This window comes from Benincasa hispida, chromosome 1 (genome assembly GCF_027475165.1).
Source record: "Benincasa hispida cultivar pf3 chromosome 1, pf3_genome.v1.1, whole genome shotgun sequence".
Classification (NCBI taxonomy): Eukaryota; Viridiplantae; Streptophyta; class Magnoliopsida; order Cucurbitales; family Cucurbitaceae; genus Benincasa; species Benincasa hispida.
The window spans coordinates 96,517,202-96,526,634 of record NC_143478.1 but is presented as its reverse complement, the minus strand read 5'-3'; the positions used below and the strand labels follow the sequence as shown (position 1 = coordinate 96,526,634).

The following is a 9,433-nucleotide window of genomic DNA, read 5'->3' as shown; positions in this document are numbered from 1 at the left end:
TAAAATGTTTGTGGGCTTTTTCGTTTTTTTTTTTTTTTCCGTGTTAATGTATTCTTTCTTCTTTTTTTTTTCTCAACAAAAATCAAGTAAATGATAATAATACAAATAAATAAATAAATCCTCTTTGTTATTGTAAAGAGATAGTTGAACTTGTGATGAGATGTTTTTTTTGAGGTCAACAACAATCGTGGTGAGATGACCTCTTAAACAAGACTATGTATCTAAATTAGTTGAGCTATGCTCTTGAAAATTGATATATTTATCACCATAAATTCGCCCAAATAAGAATATGCAGTACTATACACTGGCACAAAGACGTAATCGGAGTAGCTAACCACATCAAAAGCCTAACAGAGCACAGATTTTCTTATACAAAATTCAACAACATAAATAAAATAGAATCCGTTTGATAAGTGTTTTATTTTTTGTCTTCTGTTTATAAAAACTACAAAAAAATAAAGGCATATACAAGCTTAATTTTTAAAACTGAAAACTAAAAACAAAATGATTATCAAACAAAATCTATTCTGTAGGCATTAGCTGAACAAATGAGATATATAATGTACAGAAAAATGTCAGGTTATTTACAGGATGGTATAGCCAAATTTATACATGCCTATCAGAAACAAGACGTACCTTGTTCAAGGATTCCTTAAGTGCTTGCCAAGCAACCATATAATGGTCTTGAGATGTCATGCCTTCTTGAACAACTTGCGTTGCTCTTCTGTACAAGTGATCAAACCACTGAACTGGGTTTGTAATGTCTATATTATGACGGCCAAGATCTGGAACATAAAGCCGCTTAAAATCCTTCCTCCACCGTGATAGAATGTACTGGTATGGAATTTCATCTATGCCATTGTAACTTAGGATGAACAGTGCATGTCGGCATAGATAGCCTTTGAAGTTGAAGCAGTTGCAAATGCAGCGGATTTCTCCTCCTGCTTTATCATACATAACCTCATAAGACCTTCCATCTTGAGAAATCTCCTCACCTTCACGTTCTTTGACGACAAATGTCATGATGGGTCCACCACTCGTCTCAACTTGAGGAAGACTAAAACAAGAAGACATCATCACTATTTCATCTTGGAATTTGCTGAATATCTCCATTGTATATAATTTAGCAAGCTGCAACTCAAAGAGGCATCTTGACTTTAGCAGGAGGCTCAAATCACTGGACTCCAAGTCCTTGCGAGTTTCCATCTCTTGCTTTTTCTGAAGAACTAATACGTATATGTTGAAGAACTCATTCAGAGAAGTTTGTTGGTGTACATAACCATGAAAAAAAGGAATTATCCAGTCACCTTTCTGGCAATTATACATTCCGGCAAAGAATGTTTCTTTTGAGAAAACAGGTGCCCACCGCTCTCTCTCATCGTACAAACTTTGGATACATTCATTATTTTTTATCCCAAAATGCTGGATCATGTCTTCCCAAGCCATTTCAAACTCTTCCACTTTCACGTAATCATATATTGTCCTACTTAGCACCGCATGAAATGTTTCAGACTCTTGCAACTCTCCCACATTCTCAAGAATGTTTTGCATGACATCTGATAGACAAAGCCGATGATGAGCCCTTGGAAAAACCTCAGCTATTGCACCTTGCAAAGCCTTGCATCGGTTTGTGATGATAGTCTGTGGGGGACGGCCAGACATACATGTAAGCCATGCCCTTAATAACCAAACATACGTTTCTGGCGTCTCATCTGCAAGTAATCCACAGCCAAGTAAGATAGATTGCCCATGATGATTTATTCCAACAAATGCAAAGAGAGGAATCTCAAAGTTGCTAGACAAGCACGTAGTGTCAAATGCTACCACATCATTGAAATAACTGTATGCAGCTCTGCACCTGGAATTGATCCAAAAAACATTTCTCAAAAGACCTTCTTCATAAAGATCCATCACATAGAAAAAATTTGGATCAGTAAGCTGAACTCGATGAAAAAAATTATGAATGACTTGGGCATCACCTTTCTTGAGCAGCAGACGCCTAGGCTTGTAGACATGTATTTTAGATTCTCCATTTGAATTTAAGCCCTGATGGCCCATTGCATCCAATGCAGAACTTCTATATAGCTTGATTGTTTGAACCTCTACATCAATGGATGGTTCAACCTTTCTTTTAGTCCCAATATCCATCCTTTTGTGTGACTTGGAGTTCTGAGCTCTTTCAGGATCAAAAGAATGGTTATGCTCAAGCTTTACCTCATCAACTCTCCATCGGTTAAATTCTACTAATCTCAATCTAATCATTGCCAAACACCCTGTCCTAGTTTCTTTTCTTCGACTGTTAACTTCTTTAAGGGTTTTGAACCCCTCACAGTTGCAACAGAGAACTGCTCCACGTTTCTCTTTGCTATTACGTTTAGTCCATGAGGATTTCACTCGAATAGCAAAGCCAAGTTCCTTAGCGTAGCAATTATAATAATTATAAGCATCATCATATGACTCGAATTCCATCCCAGCAACTGGAGGGGGATAATCCTTATCTCCAGATAAATCAATTTGGCAATCAATTAGAGAACTTTCATCTCTGTCATGCTCATGGTCAGCATTTATGCTTATATCATCACCAAAGCTTTCATTACCATCACTAATGTTTACATCATTTCCATGATTCCGGGAATCATCTAACAAGACTTTTTCTTCTCTATCATCATCAAGATCATCTTCATCAATCCGAAATAAATGTTCACATTCACTCTCAAGATTATTGCCTTCTTCCTCAAGCAATTCTCCACTGTTTTGAGAGCCTTCTTCTATCTAAATAAATAAGAAAACTGTTAGATGATATAATATTAAATATACTTTTCCTACGCTTAAGTTTCTGGGTCAACCGGTAATTTAACATTGTATCAATGCAGGTGTTTAGGAGCTCATATGTTTAAACCCCACAATGTTATTTTCTCTCCAATTAATAGTGATTTTCACTCGTTGGTCTTCTACATATTTCAACCCGTGAAGAGGAGTTCAAGAAAAAAAAACTCATTAAGAACACAGAAATTCTTCTCATTGTTAGAGGAAAAGTTAGAAAACAGAAACATATCCAGACTTTCTGAACATCAACTGACATTGAGGACTATGAAAGAATTCCATATTCATATCCTTCACATTCATGATAGTAGCTTACAGAATCTCCTCACCACCACATATAAAGTTGCATTCAAATTACAGAAACCAGAGAGCAAATTGACCCTCAATTTATCGGATTTCTTAAAGTTTCCACTTCTAGAGTGATGTGTAACAAAATTCATAAGACAAATTCAAGCCTTAAAACCCTACCAATGACAGTGACAGAAGAGAGAAACTCTAATCTCACACAGGAAAACAAAGAGCTCAAGAAGAAAGATGGAGTGCGAAATAACTTACGGAGATGTCAAAGTTAGGGTTCGCCGCGAAAGCGTCGTCGTTCAGAGAAAACGAGTCATCGCCGGTCATGGTGGGTGTACAGCGTTCAGCTTCGGTGCGTCAAAGTCCGATACATTAGCCTTTCCTCCAAAGCCACTCGCTGGGCTTGGGCTTGGGCTTGGGCTGTTATTTTCGTATAGTCTTCGTGTAAAAACGACATGTCGTGCACATGTTTTAGTCCACTTTTGTTAACAACACACAACAACCTAAGGTCCTATATTTTATTTTTGTCCAGCTTTTCTCTTTTTTAAAAAAATGTCCAAATGACTTCTTAATTACCTAAAAGTTAGGATTCAATTAGTTTTTTGTCCTTCACCTATAATGAAAGACACATTTTTCTAAAAAAAAAATTCAAAAGATCCTTGATTTACGTTTATTTTTTATTTTAACCTATCTTTTCTCCAAAAACCTCATTCTTTCTCCCTCAATCGTTCTCTCTATCTCTCCCTCGTTCTCTCCACCTTCACATCAACCCACGGGGATCAAATTGATGAGCGTTTCCTCGACGACCACACTGGACGGCGAATTGCGAATGAAAAACGACAGACACAGAACGGAACTCAAGCAACGAACGAAAAACTCAAAGCGAAAAGGGGAGCAACTCAACTGACGGGGAATAATGAGCAACTCGACTTGACGGTGGACGATGACACGATTCGAATGAAGTACACACGGCAGACTCAGCTCGACGACCTCAGATAATGCGCAACTCGAGATCTAATGACTAGAAAAAGACCTCGAGATCGAACGGTCAATTGGTTCACAATGAAGAGGAAGAAGAAGAGTTTTGGTTCTCACAAATCAAGGCTAATTAGTACCTTTTTCTTTTCCTTATATAGATATAGATATATCATGTTGAAATTTGAGTCAATCTGGGATTTATATACTGTAGTTTTTATATTTTCTTTATATCCGACTACTTTGAATTATTGATATATACTCTGATATAAATGGAACTTTGATATGTATCGAGATTTATATTGCACATTGAGTATCGAAACAGTGATGTAAATGAAATTTATGATATATACTATGATGTATGTCGAACATTAAATCAATATGAGAATTTTATACTGTGATATATTTCATATATTTGTTTCTACTATGATTTACGTCAAACATTAAATCGGTCTCTAATTTATATACAGTATATTTCATATATTGGTTAGAAAATTTTCAAATACCTAACAAAATGTTCTAAGGTATATTTAAAATAAATATGATTCTGTCAGATAAATCAAAAAGTTGATATAGGAACAATGCAAAAAGAAAATAAATTTTCATTTAATGTATTTTCTCTCTCCAAATAAGCAAAAAAATAAAATCTCAACAGATTAATGTAATTTCTCTCTCCAACATTAAGGTGCTTAGTAAGTATGTAAACTTTTTCCCAATGCTAGATTCTCACTCCAGTCGCCCACCACACTCGAGAATATTTTAGTCTAAAAAATCATTAAATCTTATATACAAAAATATCAAAAGTTTTGACATTTATGAAAATAAGCTTTGAAAAAGGATTGAATTTATAATAATCTTTTTTTCCCAATTTAATCTTTATAATTTAATAAATTTGCATCTAATCACTTATTTTTTAGCATTTCTTTCCATATATTCCTATAGGTAAATATCTCTTTGTCAACATAAGACACAAGCATAGTTTAACTTCGAGATTAGAGGTTTGATTCTCTAAATTTTAAAATAATAATAATAACATAGTAAATATCTCTTATTTTTTTAATTGATAATTGGAGCATAATCCGACTAATATAAAAGTATGTACCCTCAACTAAAACAAGCTTAAAACACTTCCATCATTACTTGGCATTAAGATCAACGTTTCATTGTTCCACCTTTTAGATTCATTCAAAACCCATCATAAGCTAGGGTTGTTGATACCCTATGTGACCATCGATTCATTCAAAATGTGTATTTTAGGGAAACCATCCTCTTCATTCTCCTTTTCCTCTCAAACCCTCATTCATCATCCAAGACTCCATTTTGTCAAAAGCTTCACATTGATTTGTTGAGGTATGATCTATTTCCGATTAATAATTTTACTTTTATGAATGGTTTCCTTCTAAGCATCGTCTCTCTTTTGTTTTCGTAGTTCTTCTAAGAAAAAAAAATCTATATTTGTGCAAGATTTTTTCTAGTACTACAAGGTACCATAATTTCCTTGTTTACACTATAAATTTACCTTCATCACTATCTGTAGGCTCCACATTAGTATCAATTGGTCCCACTCTATTTTTAAAAGTGCATTGAATTGGCACACAATAAGTGAAGGTGATAAGAAAATTGCCCATACTACTTGAGTATAGGAAAAATTCTCATACATGTGGATAGGAGTGCAACAAAAAAACTGAAAACCAAATTACTCCAAACCGATCCAATAGTTTGGTTTGATTTTTTTAGTATAAAATTGGACAATTTGGTTTATATTTGGAGAAAACCAAAAACTATTGTATTTTATATATTATGGTGCATATATATTTTTTGTTTAAATAAATCAATTATCCGCTTGTATGTTTTTTATTTAGAAAAGTGTCAAGAAAAGAACAAGAGAAAATTCTAACAGTGCTGAAATTAGGGCTACTGTCGACCAATATCTATGGCCATTACTTGGACCGATTCAGATCCAACCAGCCCTAATAGATCCAGCCGTCACTGCCGTCGGAGGACCCCCGTCGCTGCCGTCGATGACTTCAACCACAATGTCACTGCTACCGTCGAGACTCGACCATCCATCGCTAGTCCAGCCATGATTCGCCAAGCGTCTACCTTCGACGTCCTTTGTATTCCAATCGCCGGGTTTTTCAGATCGCAACCCTGATTCCGATCCAGATCCCTCCGACGGAAATTTTCCAGGTTAGTCGTCTTCCCTTCCTCCGGTTTTTTCCCTTCCGACATTACCCAGCTCTTCCTACCCTCCGAACACACCCGATCTCCTGATCTACCAGATTCCATCGTGTCTTCCGAGCCCTCCGAATATGCCCGATATGTCGGTCTACCAGAACCCACAACACCACTTGAACCAGTCGGTCCAACCGAATCCCTTACAGCAAATTCTTGTATCCCGCTATTTGCCCTCTGATCAGCTAGCTCCTCCCATTGGTTTTCCCACACCGACAGAAACGATATCTTCAGGGGTCTATGGGCAGAAACAACCTACAACGATTCATGGTGGGACTATTAGTGTTCAACAGCAACTGGCAAACCTTCAGCAGCAAGTTTCTGCACTTGGGGCAGCCGTTAGATCTTCGTCCAATCCATCAACAGATTTTCTACCAGATACATACCCAGGGGTTCCGTTATGTTCAGAAACTTTGGTAACTACTTACCCTACTTTACCTTTCACAAACACTATGTCTGGGTCTGTAGGCAATTCTGCAGGAATTTCTATTGGCGAAAAACTTAATGGACAGAATTACTTTTCTTGGTCACAATCTATGAGGATGGTTCTCGAGGAGCGGCATAAATTCGGGTACCTAACACGGGAAGTACCCAGACTAAACCCTGGGAATCCTCAGGAACGAATATGGAAGGGGGAGGATTCTCTCCTTCACTCAATTTTAATAAATAGTATGGAGCCTCAGATTGGGAAGCCTCTTCTTTACTCAGCTTCTGTTCGGGATATTTGAGAAGCTGTCCAAAAACTTTATTCGAAGAGGCAGAATGTTTCACATCTTTATACCTTGAGAAAACAGGTGCATGAGTGCAAGCAGAAGACACTCGACGTAACATCCTATTTCAATAAATTATCACTGTTGTGGCAAGAGATGAACCTATGTCGGAAAATAGTTTGGAATTGCCCAGTTTACGGGGTTCAGTATTCGAAGATTGAGGAAGCTGACCATGTTTATGATTTTCTAGCTGGCTTAAACTCGAAGTTTGATGGTGTTCGGAGCCGAATTTTGAGACAAAGACCAATGTCGTTCCTGATGGAAGTTTGCTCAGAGGTCAGATTGGAAGAAGATCGAACCAGCGCTATGAATGGTACAATGCCTAATACCCTGGACTCTGCTGCGTTTGGAGTCAAGTCATCGGTTCAGAAAATGACAAACAGAATGGAAAGAACCCTCCAATTTGTGAGCATTGCAAGAAACCATGGCATACGGGAGATCAATGCTGGAAATTACATGGCCGACCTCCAAATGGCAAGCGGCGTCCTCCGAACCACAAATCTAAGTCTGGTCGAGCCTTCGTTAGTGAAGCAGTTGATGGTGCCCCTCCAGGGACAAGCCAGGTGGATCCAGGTACAGTCAGAATCGGCAATATTGCACAGTCAGGTACTCCCCATTCCTTTAGTTTCTTTGCTGAGGGAGATGAATCCTGGATCCTTGATTCCGGAGTAACGGACCATCTAACTGGATGATCTGATCAATTCCTCTCCTATTATCATTGTGCTGGAAATCAGAGAATAAGAATTGCAGATGGGTCATTTGCCCCATTGCAGGAAAGGGCTACTTATCCCCAATTCAAGGACTGATTTTGCATAATGTCTTACATGTGCCAAAAATATCGTATAATTTGCTATCAATCAATAAGTTAACCAGAAATTTGAACTGCAAAGTTGTGTTCTCACCAGATAATGTTTCGTTTCAGGACTTGAGCTCGGGAAGATGATTGGCATTGCCCGACACAATAGGGGGCTCTATTTTCTTTCCGAAGATGCTTCTTTTAGAAGTTTATCTAGCACTTGTTTACTGTTTTCTCTTACTATTTCTGAAATTGATTTCTTATTATGGCCTTGTCATCTTGGACATCCAAAATTTCATTATATGAAATATCTATTTCTCCATTTATTTCGTAATGTGAATGTGTCATCTTTGTCGTGTGATGTTTGTATCCGTGCTAAGCAGCCTAGGGCGTCTTTTACCTCACAACCCAACAAACCTTCCCGGCCCTTCAACCTGATACATAGTGACGTTTGGGGCTCTTCGAATGTCACAACGGTATCAGGTAAATGGTGGTTCGTTACCTTTATTGATGATCACACTCGTCTTACATGGGTGTTTCTTCTTACAGACAAGTCTGAAGTGACGATGGTCTTTCAACAGTTTTACACCACCGTTGAAACCCAGTTCAATACCAAAATTGTCATTCTTCGAAGTGACAATGGGCGTGAATTTGTTAATCAGACCCTTCGTGAGTTCTTAAACTCTAAAGGAATTGTCCACCAAAATTCATGTGCCTATACACCTCAGTAGAATGGGGTGGACGAACGAAAAATCGCCACCTCATTGAAGTAGCCCGATCCCTCATAATACTTGCATCCTTACCCTCGTATCTATAGGGAGATGTTGTTCTTACTGCAGCTCATCTCATAAATCGGATGCCCTCCCATATGCCCAAATTCCAAATCCCCTTAGAACATTTTAAAGAATCCATCTCGTCCACTCGCCTTTTCCCTGATGTTCCTCTTAGAGTTTTTGGGTGCACCGTGTTTGTCCATAATCATGGCCCTCACCAAAGTAAATTTGCTCCTAGGGCCGAAAAATGTGTCTTTGTTAGGTATCCGCTCCATCAACGGGGCTACAAGTGCTTTCAGCCTTCCTCTCGAAAGTATTTTGTCACCATGGATGTCACATTTCTAGAGGACAAGCCCTTCTTTCCCGTTAGTCCTCTTCAGAGGGAGACTTCGAGTGAAGAGGCTAACACTTCCACCTACTCTATTCCCTTAGACTTGTTTCCCGAACCTATCCCTGAAACAGAAACAAATGAACCTATCCTCCCTACAAAACAAGTGCCTTGGATAACCTACTATAGAAAGCATCTTCGAAAGGAAATAGTTGATAACTTGTAGAAATACAAGTTATTTATACTGCTTTATTTAGATATTGCGGTTAAAAGAGATGAAAGTTGCGTCAATTGTATGGAAATTAGCTAAGAAATGCAAGAATTATAAATTGTCGTCAATACACCCACTGATACCATTGCGATGGTAGAAAAGAATATTTCAAGTTTGTTTTGCAGGAAATCAAGTCACGTATGCGTTCATGGCTCAAAAGAAAAA

The 9,433-nt window shown here is 37.8% G+C and overlaps 1 protein-coding gene across 4 annotated transcripts; it reads right to left on the bottom strand.

Annotated features, from left to right (window-relative positions):
* Nucleotides 1–387: 387 nt before the first annotated feature.
* LOC120069452 (protein FAR1-RELATED SEQUENCE 8-like) lies at nt 388–3,534 on the bottom strand. Of its 4 annotated transcripts, none has more exons than XM_090317877.1 (3): nt 3,379–3,534; nt 613–2,772; nt 388–527 (listed from the first exon to the last, which is right to left on the bottom strand). In XM_090317877.1, exons 1-3 carry the CDS (start codon nt 3,445–3,447, stop codon nt 474–476), a joined length of 2,283 nt encoding a protein of 760 aa, XP_090174003.1. In that variant the 5' UTR covers nt 3,448–3,534; the 3' UTR covers nt 388–473. The 4 variants fall into 4 exon arrangements, with proteins under 4 accessions (XP_090174003.1, XP_038877151.1, XP_038877145.1 ...); XM_039021223.2 differs by having other exon boundaries at nt 388–1,712; nt 1,980–2,772; XM_039021217.2 differs by having other exon boundaries at nt 388–2,772.
* Between the last annotated feature and the right edge of the window lie 5,899 nt (nt 3,535–9,433).